The sequence below is a fragment of the Rhinatrema bivittatum genome, chromosome 11, assembly GCF_901001135.1.
Source record: "Rhinatrema bivittatum chromosome 11, aRhiBiv1.1, whole genome shotgun sequence".
In the NCBI taxonomy this organism is placed as follows: Eukaryota; Metazoa; Chordata; class Amphibia; order Gymnophiona; family Rhinatrematidae; genus Rhinatrema; species Rhinatrema bivittatum.
The window spans coordinates 87866309-87883153 of NC_042625.1; the positions used below are offsets into that span (position 1 = coordinate 87866309).

A 16845-nucleotide genomic window follows, 5' to 3' on the forward strand; every position below is an offset into this window, starting at 1 on the left:
GATGCACTAGGACTTTGTGATGTCTCTGCTGGTCAGTCTCACTCCAAGAGAGCTGGGAAGGATGGTGCAGACTGGGGAGGGTCCTGCTGAGAGCCGGACGGGGGCCCTTGGGGGCAGGTTGACTGGAAGGAGAATTGCCATGGGCAGGCAGTGTTTGTCCTTGCCTTGTCGCCTCCTCTACGGTTATACGTTTTTGTTTTTTTCCTCTCTGTGCCTTGGGGCAGGAAGCCTCTCCTCTCTCCTTCGATCTAAGTGGGGACCCCTGAAAGACAATGAGCCCACCATAGTCTTCTACACGAAGCAGATCCTGGAGGGTCTTTGCTACCTGCACGACAATCAGATCGTTCACCGGGACATCAAGGTGAGGGCAGGCAGGGAAACGGGAGCAGAGCGAATTCTACCCAGGAGCTGCGTCCGCTGAGAGTGCGGGCACGGGGAGAGCCGAGAGCCATCTGCAGGTGCCAAGAGAAAAGGAGGAAATGCATTTCAAGCTTTCACTACCGACCTGAGTCGCTGCTCTCGGATCGGATCTGAGGTGCATCGGTAGAGCGGGGTGTGGTCTTGGGTACAGGGATAGCGAGGGTCGGGAGGGAGGTGCACTGGGCTGCCAGGGGCCTGAAGCGGTTTGTTTCCTGGCTTCCTACCAGTGCCGTGTGTGTTTTGCAGGGGGATAACGTCCTCATAAACACGTACAGTGGCGTGCTGAAAATCTCCGACTTTGGAACGTCGAAGAGACTGGCGGGAATCAGCCCCAGCACCGAGACCTTCGCAGGTAGGAGGAGGAGGAGAGCGGGCCTGCTGGCATGATCGGGACTGACGGGGGGGGGGGGGGGGGGGTTAGGATTACGTGTTGATGGTCGTCACGGCCTCGCAAGGAGACGAGGTCGTGCATCTAAAGCCCTCCCTTCCAGCGCGGAGTAATTGAGACCCTCCTGTCAACATCTGACGGAAAGCTCTTCCCCCTTAAAGATGGTCTCCTTGTGCCCTTTTCTCACTTTCAGCTTCTCCACCCCTTTCTCATCCCCTGTTTTTGCCTTTCTGTCAGGAACGCTGCAGTACATGGCCCCGGAAATCATTGACAAAGGTCCGAGGGGCTACGGGAAGCCGGCTGACATTTGGTCTCTGGGATGCACCATCATCGAGATGGCGACAGGGAAGCCCCCATTCTATGAGCTGGGGAGCCCCCAGGCTGCCATGTTCAAGGTGAGCCAGGTCCCGGGGCCAGGCTGCCGCCGCCTGCTGGCCCCTATCTCCCTCTCCTCGGCACTCCCGGCTGCCGCCTCCTCTCTCTCTCTTGCAGGTGGGAATGTTTAAGATCCACCCCGAGGTGCCGGAGTCTATGTCGGAGGAAGCCAGGTCCTTCATCCTGAAGTGCTTCGAGGCGGACCCCGATAAAAGAGAGAGTGCGGCTGCTTTGCTGCAGGACCCGTTCCTGAAGGCCCCTGGCCGGAAGAAAGCCAAGAACCAGGCAGCACAGGGGGAGGATGGAGAAGCCTCTCCAGGTACTGGCAGCAGTGGCAGGGCTGGCAGAGTGGGGAATGTGGCTTGCGTGGTGCAGCCGCAGAACAGGCCAGTCCTCGCGGCTTCAGCCTGGGTGCCCTCCTGCTCGCAGCGCCAGACGGAAGAGTCACCAGATGACCAGAGTCGGGAAATGTTCCAATCTGTAATTCCAAGCGTTTGCAGGGATCCCAATCACTTTGAGGGCAATATTGAAAGGGATGAAGCAGAGAGACCCTCCCCCCAGGCAATATTTTATTTCAGATGGGAGGGAACTCAGGCCAAGATCGGCCTCCTTCTAAATAAGAGTTACTTGGGCCAGTTAGCACTGATTTTCATCACGGACCGGCTAGGTGTAGTCGAGGGGACTCTGCCTCTATACAAATTTTTGACCGGCTGGATTTAGGAACATTTTCAGCTGAAAACCGAGCCAGCTAGGCTCCGCTGAAAATTCATCTATAGATAACTGACTGGTTTTAGCCGGTTATCTTAGCCCTTGGCGGGTTTTTGATTTTCTGCCTCTTTGCGTGCGCATCCTCCCCTGCGGTAGAGGCAGCGAGATGCAGAGGACTGACCCAGCCGCTGCGGGACGTACGCCAGTGACTGGTGGCGGCACGGTGCACCATGGCTCCGGGCTCTTTCCTCCCCGCTTCCCCTCCGTACCAGCTCTCGCGTGCCGGGGTCCCTCTGAGAGCCATGGGCCCTGCAGGAAAGGGCTTTGTCGCTGTGCTTACAGGGGAGGGCATTCAGCCAGGTCGTGGGGCAGTTACGGGGGTGATAGAGCCCCCTGCTCATGGCACGACCGGCTTCCAAACTGTAGCTGTCAATAGTTCAAGCCTTCTGTTGTTTTTCCCCCTCCATCTTTCCAGCTCTAGTTTGGGCTCTGACTGTTCAGTAGGCCCCCTCACAGCTGATGCACACAAACCCAAAATCAAATCACAATTTTATTTATTTAGTTAAATTTTATGCTTCTCTTCTCTAAACAAATGCTTCAGGCACGTTCCAACTGTAAGTAAATGCATATCCTCGACAATTAAAATGCAAACTGTAAAATCTATAATAGCATTTTTACAGCTCTGTGCAAATGTGCACGTTTTGTTTCGTGGCCCCTGGGATGGGTTTCCAATACACTGACCGTGCCTTTCTGCTTGTAGGGGATTACCAGCGGAGTCTGTCGGTCCCGCTTTGCATAAGCACAGAGAGCAGCAGCGTCACTGAGAGGCAGAAGGAGACCTCATCCCTGAAAGCCAACCGCAGCAGTTCTGCCCTTGCCCAGGACGCTGAGAGCTCCTGCCCGCCCTTCGCCGACCTGAGAGACAGCCTGCTGAGGTAGGGGTGCAGGGGGGGAGGGGATGCTATCTCCCCCAGGCTAATCCTCTCCCACTTTTACCCCATTGCATGTAGGGAGGTGTAGCTTTCTCCTTTTCTTGACGGAAACTGAAAGTCCAAAAGGTGCATTGGGTCAGGTGGCCTCGCTCTGCAGCTGCAGGAGGTAGGTGCTGGTGGATCACACTGCAGAGCACGGCTGAGGCTATGGAGTGGGACCTTTGACCAGTGCTGAGCTGCAGGCTGAGGTCCAGCAGACAGGGCTTAACCTCCTGCTTTCTTGAAATGGAAGGCAGTTGTAGTGATGGATAAAGCAGGTGCTGCCCCCAGGTGGCCAGCAGGGAGAAGGCAGGTGGAAATGTCTATTTCTTGCTGCCGCTTCAGGCTTTGAATGCCTTCCTCTTGCTCCTTTCCTGTCCTCTCCGGTGCTTCTTGTCCTTGACCCTCCCCCCTCCAACTCAGCTTAACAGACACAGAGACTTAGCAGATGAAGGCCGTTTCCTGTAGGAAGGATTATTCAGGCTCTCCTCTGGCAGATTTTTAAGCTGCAGCCTTTCTGGCGGGTCTCGCAGTGAAAACACACGGGGATCGCTGCGGGTGCAAGGCATCCTCGGATGTTTGCAGCTCCCTTTTCTGCTAACGTGTGCAGAGTAGATAATGGAAACTGTGAGCGTTATTCCCACCCCCCCACCCGGGAACGTGGCGTCCCTGCGCTGTGGAAGGTGAAGGGTGGGACATCCGGCAAAATGTGGTAATGAACTTTGGGCATGGCTGTCTGAAAATGAAATTGCCTGGCCAGGGATCTCTGCCGAGAATTAGGAATTCTTTGCATTCTGAGGTTTTAGTTCTGTGGGACAAGTGATGAGAATTAAATGGCGAACGCCTAAAGCGCAAACCAGGAGGCCTCAGCCCTGCAGAAATGTGAAAATCAGGTTTAAAAATCTATTTAAAAAAAAATTCCCCTCCTAACGCTGGACCTGCGCGCACTCGGTCATCGTCTTTTTGTCTCTCTTGGCTGGATTTCGCCGGCCCTTCCCTTCACACAGGGCTGCGGGGACGGTCGGCTCGGGTCTCACGGCCTCCTCTTCCTCCCCACCGGAGGAGAGCGGTGCCACGTTCCTGCTGAGGAAGGACAGCGAGCGCCGGGCCGCGCTGCATCAGATCCTCACGGAGGACATGGCCGCCATCGTCGCCAGCTTGCTGGAGTCGCAAAGCCAGGTCTGTGGGATGCTGACCTGCCCTGGGCTGCTGGGGGGGGGAGGGGAGAAGGGAGAGACGACATTCAGTAAAGCAGCTACCCATTTCCTTTCTCCTTCCCTCCATCCTCCCTCTCTTCTTTTTCTCTTTCCTTGTGTGTGTGTGTGTTTCCGTCCCCGCAGAGTCCCGAGGAAGGCAAGCTGACATCGGTTCACCTGACCCAGCTGGTGTCCTGCCTGAAGAGCTACATCCGACTACCCGACCGCAAGCAGCTGGGCCTGAACTTGCTGGGCCTCCGAGCCCGGCTGCATGGCGAGGGGCTGACGCTTGCCAGGGTGCAGGTGCCCCTCTTCGGCTTCCAGGAGGCTGTGAGTACTCGGCAGGGAAGGGGCTCACGTTTATCCCATCGCTCCCACCCCTGCATTAGGAGGTTCCTCCACTAACCCCAGTGGAAGAGGATTTTTCCCTGTGGCTTTCTGGCTCCGTCAGAGGCTTTTTGAATTGGTCAAGACGGTGAACACCTGTGTTTTTGTTTGTGAGAAAGACGATGATCCTGGTTAAAGCTGAATGGGCTGCTTTTCTCCACGGGGAGTGCAAATTTTGCAGGCTCTTTTATCTGGGTAAAAGTTTGCACAATAAAGCAACCCCCCCCCCTTTTTTTTTTTTTTTTTGACAGGTGAAAGGGGTGGGGAAGGGCAGAGTCCGTGGCTACTGAAGCACTCGCGGAAGCCGGCCGTCCTAAATTCCAAGTCGGCCCCCTCTGCCAGTTTCATGGGAGATAGGCGACGGGCATCCGTGCCAGATTTACGGTGTCGTCATGTCAAATCCTGAAGCGCTGTGCCATGTGTCCCCCATGAGACGGGGTGCGGCGCCTCGTGGCTGTCCTTCTCGGCAGCCTGGCCTCTTCCCGCAGTCGCACCCCCTCTCACCGTACACCTGCTTCCTCCTTCCAGGTGAAGCGCGTCCTCCGGCAGCACCAGATCAAGCCTCACTGGATATTTGCCCTGGATAACCTGATCTGCCAGGCTGTGCAGAGCACCCTTACCGTCCTCGTCACAGGTGCGCTGCTGGGGGCGCTGCTTGCGTAGGCTCCTGCTTACCCCCACCCCTCCACCCCTTCTTATTCAGAATTTCCCCCTCTCCTGTTGTCTTCCCGGACTTGCTGCAGCCTGGGGGATAAACGTCCTGTATCCGTAAAGGCGATCTTCTCGCTGCGCTCGTCCAGCGGCTCCCTGAGGCACTGGGATAAACCTGCAGCCTTTCGCTGTGTGCGATGCAGGACGCCCTCCAGTGTTTTGCGAGGATCCCAGTGACTTAGGAGGTGGTCACTAAACCACCTCATGGCAAAGCCACACGAGTGCTTGGGTATCCGTAGGAGCGTTACATTTCCCTTTTGAAAGAACTCGCTGACGCGGGTAACCAGAGTAGCCGTGTACCTTGCCTCCCTGCTATATCTGCCAGTGGGGGTTTGGCAGGGGAAACCCCGAACTAATACTTAAACTCTGTAATGCACATAGCTTACTCCCCCGACCCAACTCCCACCTCATGAATGGCCGTAGTGTGGGCCATTCAGGAAGTCGCTTGGAGCTTAAATGCAGTGCAGCTCGGTGGCTATAGTCAGCTGCTATATCTGGCATAGTACAATAATTTTCCCAGCTTTTCATATGTAAACTTCTTTTTTCCCCCCTCATATTTAAACATTGTGAAATGCATCGGCTGCCATGGGACTGGCGTCTTTGTGTGGCTTCTGCCGCCGACACCGTGTCTCCACCGAAAGGGGCAGGGACTCTGCGACGTGGCCACTGCTGCGCGAAGTGGGTTATGACACCGTTCGAACACTCGTGCAGTCCTCGTTTGCAGTCCGGTGGCCCAAGTGACTGATATCTGAGCCCCGCGAGTTGCCCAATTGCCTGGAGCACATTTTAAAGCCAAGTCCCCTCTTATCTTCCAGAACTGAAGATGCAGCTGCAGACCTCACAGGACCACGAAGAAGAGCAAAGTGAGGGAGAAGAGGAGGAAGACCCCCAGCTCCCGGTGCCACCCAGCCAGGAGAGTCAGCCTGCGCCCGCTGTCCTCAGCCCCCAGCTCCCGAGTCCTGGTGTGCCCCCGCCGGCTCGGGCCGTATCCCAGAATCTTCCAGTCTCTTCACCACTCCTGGCGCAGCTCAGCCAGCTCCGAGCGGAAAGCAGCAGGTAGGGGGGGGGCGACGGGCTGCGCCGGAGCGTTGGTGCCAGCCGTTGCACGCTCGAGGCCTCTTCCTGCAGGAAGGGTGCGGATTGAGTTTTTTTTCCCCATGTCCTTGCTTGCAGGTTGCTGGCAGAACTGCTGGAGAAGGAGAGAAGGCATCAGGAGCTGTTGGTGAAGTCCCTGCACCGGGCCCGGCAGGAGGTGCTGGAGCTCCGAGGTGACACCGTGCTGACAGGTGAGCCACTTCAGGAGAAGGGGTTATCCCCGGGGTGGAAGAGAGCTCTGCCCCTTCTGAAAGCCCAGCAGAGGAGCCGGTCTGAACTTTAGGATTTCTTGGAGGCAGTGTGTTTTGGGGTATCTTAGTCGCTTCTCTCGGTGCATACGGTGCACCACGTGGCTGTGCCATGCATTCTCACCTAGTTCCAGTGTATGAAGACGCCCACCTGTCTCTTTTTTTTGTCCGAGACACTCATTTTGCTCTTATTTCCCACTGGTGGGCTTAGCTGCTGGCCGTGTCTCGACTTGTGCTCCAAAAGTAATCTCGCTCTCTCTTGGGCCGAGTAGATCTTCAGCGGAGGAGCGGCCAGGCAGATGTTGCGGACCCCACACTTGTTCAGTGGCTACGGAGTCGAGGGGTGAATGAGAGCACAGTAAATACGGTAAGGGAACCGCCTGCTCTTCCCCCCTCAGCCCAGCACCCACATTGTGGGATCTTCAAAGGTGGCGTTTTATGTTCTGCCAGAGGTGTCTCTTAGGGCCTCGGCCATGCGTTCCTCATCTCCCTTGCCCTGTGTCAGAAAGCTCTGTAAGAGGTAAACTTCGCTTTGAGCTATGCAGGTGTTAGGCCATAAGAAAAGTCGATTGCCTACGGAAGAAAGGCCACGAGGAGCATTACAAAATGTTAATCCTTCATCAGCTCATCCAGATAACCACTGAGGGTGAAGATTTTACTCTGCCCACTCCGGGCCGAAGCCCACAGGAACTTTTCTTTAGCTGTGGAGTTTGTAGCAGATTTCAGAGGGGAAGTCCACGGGTAATTTATCCTTCGGAAAGCTGCCACGGGTGCAAACTACCTGCAGCCTTTCACACCAGCTCTTTTTTTTTTTTTTCCTGGATTGGTTTAGCAAGGAACATTACAGTCCATTTACATTTTATTTTCTCATCCTGCCCAAAACGCAAGCCCCAGGAATTCCCTCCCCTGAATGCAGCTAAAAGCCCCCACCTTGTCAAAAAAAACCAAAGCAAAACGCACATCCTCCTAACTGCATTGAGGGAGACGAGAGATCCAGGATGAGAGGCTGCCACGTAAACGCGCCGGGCACAAGACGGCATTACCAAAAATTCTCAGCCGAGCCATCGTCTGCCAAGCATTGGTTTTGTTGTATAAAATCCACGGCTTTTCGGCAAGGAGCAGAACATCACTGCGTTGCTATCGCGTGCACGTGAAGCTGCTTTGCCATTGGTCTGGCACTTTGTCTTCTCGCTAAAAACCTGTGCCCTGTGGATATTTTTTTTTTCCTCTCTTGCAGCGTGTATCACTGGCATCTCTTCCTCATCCCAAAACCTTTACTGTGCATGGGGGAATATATTTAGCTATTTATATACCATCATTCTGACGTTAACAATCAGTCATGGTGGTTTACGATAAAAACAAAACATTTATATACAAACCTAAAATTATATACATTCAAATGTAAAATGACTCATTTACATTTAAAACAAAATAACTACAATGAAAATGTATTTTCTGCAATTCCTGTCTGTCTTAGTCAGCGTATGAGGAGGAGTAGCCTGGTGCTTAGAGGAAGGTGCTGAGAATCAGCCAAGCCCGAGTTCAAATCCCACCTCTCCCTACTGCCTTTCTTTCCTGTTGCCTCTGATACCCACTTAGATTATAAGCTCTTTGGGGAAGGGGCTGATTGTGCCTGAATTCTAACAATGCTGTAAACTGCCTGGAGCACCATCAGGAAAGGCGGCACGAAAATCCATAGTTGTAAGGATCGTTTTCAACAGCACAAGAAGCCCCGTACGAAGCTAGAGGAGGCCAGTGCCGGAGGAGCTCCATCACTGAAGAGGGGTCACGAATGTCTGGAATCAGCATGGAAGCGAATTCAGAAGGGCTTGGGGTGGACACATTGGGGACCTTTGAGGTGAGGGAGGGGAGCAGAGATTAAGCAGGGCTTGTGCCAGTACACCAGGAACTCAATCCCAGAAGAAATACAACTAACAGCAAACACAAAAGAATTTTAAAAATCCTTAAAAACTTACCTATTTTCCGTTGCTTATAAAATCAGTTAATTACCCTTATGATTGCAAGAACAATATTAGTTTTTCACCCTCTACAGATATTGTATTCAGTAAATGTAAAAGTAATGTATATTGAGATTTTGCTTGTACTGTTGTTTTAATTCTGGTTGTATGATTGTACACCTCCTGGATGGTCAGTTACCTGCCCGATTCGCGGTATTTAAACACTTTTTTAAATAAATAAATGCAGAGAACCTGGAGCCCAAGCCTGTGTTCTGTGTTTTCTGCTCCCGGGGCAGGCCTTGTGACTCTCTCCCTGATCTCTCTTGCAGCTGCTCAGTCATGGCTTCACCTTGCAGGACCTCCTCACCTGTGTGACCCGCGGTGACCTGAAGTATGCAGGTATCAGGTAATGTCTGCAGTGCCCCCTCCCCCCGTGGCCATCGGCTTTCCAGTTTGGGAATCGGGCGGCTGGCTTATATTGCAAAATAAAATCCCTTCTAGAAGTGACCCTCGCTGTAGCCGGGCCTCAGCCAGGATCGAGGTCTGCTGCCCCCTGGGTGGAAGGGAGCGTTTTTGTCTCCTGGGGCGATGGGTGCCCCGTGGCCACATTTTACGTGGAGCCCGCTCTAGTGCCTGCAGTTTCTCAGCCGAGGCGTTCATGATAGCTGAATCTCTCTTCCCGCGCTGCCGTTGCACCAAAGTGTGGCTGTAACCGCCTCCTTGCCTTGCTGCCCGGGACGACGCCATCTTGCCCCTTTTGGGCTGCATTTCTCTGTTCGTCCCTCTGAATTCCTGCCCGCTCCTTGGCTGTGCCTCCAGACTCTGTCGCTTTAACCCCTGCTTTCTCTTTCGCCTCTTTTGGTTTTAAACCCTGGATTTTTCTTTTCGGTTTTCTTTTTGTATTTTTAGATCTCTGTGCTAAGAGCCTTTTGCCTCCTTGCTCTCCATTCACTGCCTTAGAAAGGAGCCTCCCGCTCAGGTGAGCAGGGCCGCTGGGCTCAGCCTGGACTCCTCCTTGTTTAAGGGCTCTTGCAGGAGATCTTTAATGGGATATTTACTGATAATTCTATGGGACATTAAGATTGATTTCTCTTCTTTTTCCAGCTGTTTGATTTTTGGTCATTAAAGCCACAGTGGTTATTTAAGGGTAGCTCCAATGTGACTCGTGAGGAGCACTTGCTTGACTTCCAGCAATAGGGTAGTTCTAACCTAAGTCATTTCCAGCAAAATGCTGCTGTTTTTTGTTGGTTTTTTTATTATTTTGCTGGGGAAGACAGCTCTGTTGCTGAAGGTAAAATTATCAATGCTGATTAGGTAAAAAATCTGGGGGTTTTTTTCTAAAAAAAAAAATAAAAAATACTGGGTCAGAGCTAGTAGCAGCCTCCACCTATCACTGTGTGGAAAACGAATTCATTGGCTATAGTTCAGAGGTTCCCACTTTGGTCAGATTTTCAGGATCTGCACGAGAGGGATTTACTTTTAGTGCCTCTATTGCATGCAAATGTATCTTGTGCCTTTCATTGCAAATATCCTGAAAATCCTACCGGCTGGGGGTCCCCTCGGACAGAACTGGGAACCTCTGCTGTAGTTCCAAAAGGTTCTAGGTTGGCATTGATGAGTGTCCAGTTAGAACCAAAAGCTGTACATTTTTCCACTAAAATTAACCTGACAGCCTCCATTCTCTGTCTTAGACTTGTTTTTTCAGCTTTAGTAAACATTTAGCAGCCACTGTAAAATATTCTCTCTCTCCCTGTAGGGGTGGGATGGTTTGCAGGATTTGGCAAGCGATTCTCGAGCATCGGAAATGCCAGAGCAGGTGACAGCGGCCTGAAGCAGCGCGAGGAGCCCTGGGACAATAGTGTGGTACGGATGGAGAAAGAAAAGCCTCTGTTTCCGGTGCTGTGTCTGAGCAATAGAGACGCCGCATCCTGTACCATTTCCCTCCTCTGACGATGAGGTGGGCTGCAGCTCGCTCAGACACAGGCCACAGTACAGTCCTCCCCGAACTCTGCATACACTCCAAGGGCTGCCCAATCTGTGCTGGTGGTTTTCAGGAATTTTAGTGGGAAAGTCGAGCCTCTTCTATGAACATTCAGTGCTAAATAGACTGGAGCTCTGGACTTTCAGTAGCTGCCCAAGACTTTGCAGCCTGTGACTGAGCCTGTGTTGCACTGTGGAGTTCAGTGATTATAAAGCTGCTATTGCATTAAGAGACAAATGGATTGGGATACGGGTGGTGGATTGGAGAGTCCTAATCCAGATTATTAGATCCTCGGCTCAGATAGGGCCTGGCCTATAATTCTGTTTTGCTATCACTGTCCCAGATTATTTCAGTGTTTAAATTTTTTTCCAGAAATATATATTTTGAATACGTAAGCTTCTAACTTTTATTTTTAATAAATTTTAATAAAGTTAGGCTTAGGCAGTTCCCTTACTAACACGACTTTTGAAATAAAAGTTTTCCATGTAGCAAATGGACCGATAGTCAGCAACACTGCGCATTCCATCACTACTACTGCTTAACATTTCTATAGCGGTACAGGCCATACGCAGCCATGAACAAATATACAGAAAGTCCCTGCTCAGTAGAGCTTACACTATAATAAGACAAACATATAGCCCAAGAGTCGCTTAAAAGAAAAGAAAGTTAGTCAAGACTAAAAGCAGCCAATCAGCCATAAGATTTAAAAGCCGTTTCAGAAAGGTGGGTCTTTAGATGGGATTTTAAACACGGCAAGAGAGAGAGCATGACACACCAGTTCAGGAAGACTATTCCAAGCACACAGCGCAGCCCAGTGGAAAGCACGGAGTCAGGAATTGGCAGTAGAGGAGAAGGGCAGGGATAGGAGTGGCTTATCCCATGAGTGGCGTGCACGAGGAGGGGTGTAGAGAGAGATAAGAGAGGAGAGGTAGTGAGGTGCTGCAGTGTGAAGGTGAGAAAGAGGAGCTTGAATTGTATGCGGGTGCAGATAGGGAGTCAATGCAGTGAATTGAGAAGAGGGGTTATGGGTGCATAGCAACTTTGGTGAAAGATAAGTCACGCAGCTGAATTTAGGACAGATTGCAGTGGAGAGAGGTGGCTTGCAGGGGGAGAAGTGAGGAGCAGGTTGCAATAGTCTAAGCAGGAGGAGAAGAGAGAGTGGATAAGGGTTCTGGTCATGTGTTCTGAAAGGATGGATTTTGGCAATGTTATAAAGAAAGAAACATGTTTTATCAGTGTTCTGGATATGCTTAGAGAAGGAGAGAGAGGAGGCCAAGGTTACGAGCTGATGGGACCGGGTTGATGACCGTGTTATCCACAGAAACAGAGAAAGGAGGAGAGGTGGGGAAAGAGGAGGAGCTCCGTCTTGGCCATGTTGAGTTTAAGGTGGTGGCAGGCCATCCAGGCAGCACTGTCAGACAGGGCAGGCCAAGAGCTGAGACTGGATTTCTGGTGAAGTTTCTGGTGTACATAGATAGAGCTGAAAGTCATCAGCATAAAAATGTTATTGAAAGCCATGAGAGGACATCAGAGCACCAAGGTAAGTAGTGAGAAGAGGGCCCAGAACAGAGCCCTGAGACTCACCAATTGATAGTGGAATGGCAGTAGAAGAGGAACCACTAGAGGAAATGCTAAAAGTGCGATGGGAGAGGTAAGAAGAGAATCAAGATGGGCAGAGTCCCGAACTCCAAGCAAGGACAGAGTATCAATGAGTAGGTGGTGATCAACAGTTAATGTGAAAGTTATCAGATGATGGTCCGAGATTGGAAGAAATGAGGTGGTGAAGTCTGCGAGCTAGCAGTTGGAAGCAAAGACAAGATCAAGGCAGGGGCCATGCTGGTGAATAGGGATGGTAGAGCAGAGTTGGAAATCAAATGAAGAGGTTAAAGAAAGGAGTTTTGAGGGTCAATGAAGAAGGAAAGCCAGGAAGCAAAGTCAATGAGAAAGGAGGAGGGAGATTTATCAAGGGGTCGATAGATGACAGGTACCTGGAGGGGTAGTGGAGTGAATAGGCGGATGGAATGGGCTTCAAAGGAAGAATAAGAGCGGGATTGAGGTGGGAGAAGGGGTTGAAAGCTGCAGGAGGGGGACAGCAGCAATCCAACACCACCACCACCACAGCCTCCGGGCGAGGTAGGTGGGAGAAAAGATAACCCCCATGTCAGAGAGCAGCAACTGAAGAGAAGGGGAAGAGTGAGACGTTTGGAGGGGTTATGGCTTGAGATGGGATGATGGAGTGAAAAAGTGCCTTGAAGGGCCCGCAGAAGTGGCAACAGCAGTACAGCCAATGGGGCCTGAATCTGGCGCTGGAGGGAGCCACCTGTGAGCTGATTTCCGTCGGATCCTGCGCCTCTGCACTGAGACCCTCGTTTCCAGCTGGGCTTGTGCCGGCTCAGTGCCACTCCCAGCCTGGAGTTATGTGGAGTTAATAATGCACCAATTGCTACAGTGGTCGCTCTAAGGCTGGATCCTTCTGCCCAGAAAAGGACAAAGGCTGTGAGGCTTCGGAAGGAAAGAGGGAATTGCTAAATATCCTTCTAACTTTCTGTCATAACAGCAGAATTGGGCTTCCATGGGTGACAAGCAGGAGCTGAAACACTAGAGTTTTGGTTTTTGTTTGTTTGTTTTTAATTTCATTTGCTTTGCTTCCTCGGGGATTGACTTTCCAGGTCCCTGGGCTTGGTTTGCTTTTGGATGAAAGGTGTAAATCCACTCGGTCATAAAGTAATATGCGCTTTGACAGCAGAGCCCGGTCCGGCCTGATGGCTCAGTGATCAAGCACAGCACTGCCACGTGGAGGGGACCTGGATTGGCTGGGGATGCAGTGGAGGGCAGCGCTCACAGCCCCTGGGGCAGGAGAGAGAGCGTCATCGTCCTATGACCACGTCTGGCCCAGTCACCGAAACAGGCAGGGTGCCCAAGTTAGGACGGGATCTGAACAGGGCAGACGGAGTGGGCAGCTGTCCTCGCCACCTTGCACAGGCTGGAGGCGATCGGAGGAGGTTTGAGGGGAATTTGTGAGAGTTTAGCTGTCTTTAAAAGAACAAAATGAGCCTTGAGATCTCTGCAAAGCATTTTTTATTATTATTATTGGAGGAAGAGAAAAAACAGATGGGGGTGCGGTGGCAGGGCTAGACCTTTCCCCTAGTGCAAATATCTTAGAGCTCCAGCTCCACGCAGCAGGCTCCGCCTGTTTATGACAGGATGAGGAAGTTAAAATTCTGCATTACAGATACAAATCCTTAAAGGTAAAACACACCCAGTTTTCTTCTTACAGATTTCTTTTCACCTTTTCCGTTTCTGTTATACATTTCTCTGAATATTCCTCCTTCGGTGGCCTGATTTGATTTTTTTTTTTCCCCACGTTGTTTGTTTTCAGGTTTAGATTTCACTATAGGATTAGGAGTGGGCAGATTCACTCATTTCCTGTTTGGAAGTGAGCATGGGTTGGGGGGGTAGCCAGGCTGTGTCCTCATTCTTTACAGGACAGCCCGATGATTACATTATCACTGTCCCTCTTGCCCCACAGGTGGGCATGGATATTACAGTCCATTTCACAGCTTGCCAGGAGGAAGATGGGGGAGCTGGGACACGGGCTAGGGGCATCTGTGCTTTCACAAGGCAGGGTTACCCGTTTTTCTTTTAAAATATGGGTGCTTAACCCCTAATATTCCTTGCTGCTGTTTTAAAACTGGATGCCTGCTGGTTAAACCCACACACTAAGTCTTTAAAAAAAATAATAAACTGAAGTCATAAAATGTGGGTAGGTATGAATGTTAAAACTCCCTGAGCTACCCCACAATCTGGTCTGGGAACCATGGCCCCTAGCTGAAGGCAGGGATGAAATTAACCAGTTTCTGGTGTAGGACAGTTTCTTGCAAGCAGCGCTAGACTGGATAAGGAATGGTGGCCCTCACCAGCCACCATCTTGACCTCCTATACAGCCCATGCTCTTTGGTGACAGCAGTTATTCTAAGCCAAAGGCTAGCTGCTGACCTTTCACATCTTCCCCCCATGACCTGAGCCAAACACAGCTCAGGCTGGCTCCTCAGCTTAGACAGTACAGGGGCCACTGCGCTAAGAGTAGATGAAGAGTTGTTTTGTTATTTTTATGCAGCCATAAAATTCTCTATGAATGTTCGGAGCACTGATGCCTCTCTGGGTAAGGTTTACCCCAAAAGTCCCGCTGCAGTGTGCTGATCACCACACCTTCTGCATGAAGAAAGCCAGAACCGGCCCTGGGCATGAGTGGGGCTGGTTTCATCCAGATGGAGGGGGTTAGGTTCTGGGAGTCAGACTGGTCCTTAGAGGGAGTGACGCTTCCACCCATACATTGGGCTTGTGGATGACAGTGTCCCAGACTTGCTTTTCCTCTGCCGTGGAGTCCATCCAGGTGACGGGCATGCCATAGCTCATCCCTGCGAGAGACAGAGCAGGTTGAAACCAAGGCTGAATAACTTCCCTCACTTTATGATCACATTTTCCATGCCCGCCTTCTCTCTTTTAAAGTACATGTCCTTTTCATGTGGCTATAAATCTTTTTCCATCTTTCCTCACCTGTCCTTTGTGGAGTTTTTGGTAGGGATGTGCATTCGTTTTGAACGAATGCGCAATCCGCAACGTGTAGGTCCCTATTTGTTGTATTCATGGGGTTCCGAAACGTATGGCGAATCCTCACGAATGCAACGTATCCCAACGAATAAAACATCCACCCTCCTGACCCCCCCCCCCCCCCAAGACTTGCCAAAAGTCCCTGGTGGTCCAGCGGGGGTCCTGGAGCGATCTCCTGCACTCAGGCATGGTAGCAGCTGTTCTAAGCTTCAGTCTTATCTAGTGCATGTATTAATATCCAAAAACTAGGGATGAGCAACAGGGACGGATACGTTCGATTCAGTATTCGTATTCGTTGGGACCAAATCAGTTACATCCGTTTTCGGGGGACCCCGATTCGTCCATTAGTTACGTATGGTATTCGTTTCCCATTAAAGTTAATTAAATTTAAAGGGTTGGGATGGGGTTTGTTTTTTTTTTTTTTTTTTTAACTACAACCCCCCACCCTCCTGACCCCCCCCCCCCCCCCCAAGACTTGCCAAAAGTCCCTGGTGGTCCAGCGGGGGTCCTGGAGCGATCTCCTCCGTGCTCCATTCTCGTTATTGGAGGCTCTGGTGGGGCGGTTAGAGCGGGTGAGGCGGAAGGGCTCATCAAGCCAGGTGGAATTGTGAGTGTAAATGGCTCTGTGGATTGTGGTAAGGGTTTTATAGAGGATGCAGGAAGGGATCGGGAGCCAGTGAAGGTCTTTGAGGATAGGGGTGATGTGGTCGTATTTACGGGCGTTGGACATGGTTCTGGCTACCGCATTCTGCAGCATTTGGAGGGGTTTTATGGAGGAGTAGGGGAGGCCTAGGAAGAGGGAGTTACAGTAGTCCATTTTATTCTATAACATTGCTACAATTTAGACCTAAGAGAGGAGATAATGCTGTTCTATAGAAATGCAAACTTCCTTCTTTAATAGCACAGGGATTCATCTTAAGTCAGTTCTGACCACATCTATTCTTACCTCTCTGCCTCTGTAATCTTATCATTTCTGAGTGCCAGATGCTCCTTAATTCTATTCTGGTTTGCCTGGACAGTACAGAATTTCTGAATTATTCTCACCTTGCTCTCATAAAAAGATGCGGCTATCTCAACCTCCTACCCGTATGTTTATTGCGTACCTGGACCGAATGCTGCTCCTGCAATAGCCTTCTGGAATTAATGGGAGGACCAGGCCGTGGCCCTGATTAAGTTTCCCTAGCACCAGCTTCCTCTCCCTGCATAATGGGGGGGTGAGTGCCTACGTGTGACCAGCATGCAGAAGGAGAGAGGACAAACAGACTGGCCTGAAATTGACAGGGAAGGCAGCCTGACAGCCCCAGATGGAACCAAGGACAGAATCACATTTTGTACCTGGATCGGAATTGCTGCTTTAAAGAGATTTTGGCTAGGCCTGGCTGATTTCAGGCTTGCTCCATCCCATCGGGACACCAGTAGAGTGTGCACGCAGTCACATATCCCTGATCCCCTCCTGTGTGCTAGCATGGGAGTGGGATAGAGAATACTAGCGCCCACGCTAATTACGTTCAGCCATCTAAGCAAGTCATGCCCTATGACCTCACTATTCCAGTCCCAAACCAGGCTGGAGCTTTACGCTGTGCCCACCTAACTTAAGATGTCCTAAAGATTCCCTTACCTGCCCATGTCTCATTGAACTCTCCTATCTTTCTCATGCGCTCATCCCTCTGCCAAGCTCTCTCAAGCTGGCGAGCTTTGCAGGACAGCCCAGGAAAGGATAATTATTCACTACCACTACGTACTAATAAGCTGTATAATAATAGAGAGAGGTGCCTGAAACCATACGGGGTTTCAAA

The 16845-nt window shown here is 51.1% G+C and overlaps 2 protein-coding genes across 6 annotated transcripts in view; one reads left to right on the plus strand and one right to left on the minus strand.

Annotated features, from left to right (window-relative positions):
• The window catches only part of MAP3K6 (mitogen-activated protein kinase kinase kinase 6), a 29324-nt gene extending 15149 nt beyond the window's left edge, over nt 1-14175 (plus strand). For 2 of the 4 annotated variants that reach the window (XM_029619503.1, XM_029619506.1), the window contains 13 exons: nt 225-361; nt 667-772; nt 1046-1203; nt 1301-1502; nt 2652-2826; nt 3870-4041; nt 4203-4388; nt 4974-5079; nt 5972-6212; nt 6330-6442; nt 6772-6866; nt 8787-8863; nt 10214-14175. In XM_029619503.1, coding sequence (XP_029475363.1) covers nt 225-361; nt 667-772; nt 1046-1203; nt 1301-1502; nt 2652-2826; nt 3870-4041; nt 4203-4388; nt 4974-5079; nt 5972-6212; nt 6330-6442; nt 6772-6866; nt 8787-8863; nt 10214-10277 — 1832 coding nt within the window. In that variant the 3' untranslated portion in view covers nt 10278-14175. Of the gene's footprint in view, nt 1-224; nt 362-666; nt 773-1045; nt 1204-1300; nt 1503-2651; nt 2827-3869; nt 4042-4202; nt 4389-4973; nt 5080-5971; nt 6213-6329; nt 6443-6771; nt 6867-8786; nt 8864-9366; nt 9437-10213 lie in introns of those variants that run through there. The other 2 variants (XM_029619504.1, XM_029619505.1) reach the window with 2 other exon arrangements.
• The window catches only part of SYTL1 (synaptotagmin like 1), a 43208-nt gene continuing 39862 nt past the window's right edge, over nt 13500-16845 (minus strand). For both annotated transcript variants that reach the window (XM_029619507.1, XM_029619508.1), the window contains exon 15: nt 13500-14856. In XM_029619507.1, coding sequence (XP_029475367.1) covers nt 14717-14856 — 140 coding nt within the window. In that variant the 3' untranslated portion in view covers nt 13500-14716. The remainder of the gene's footprint in view (nt 14857-16845) is intronic.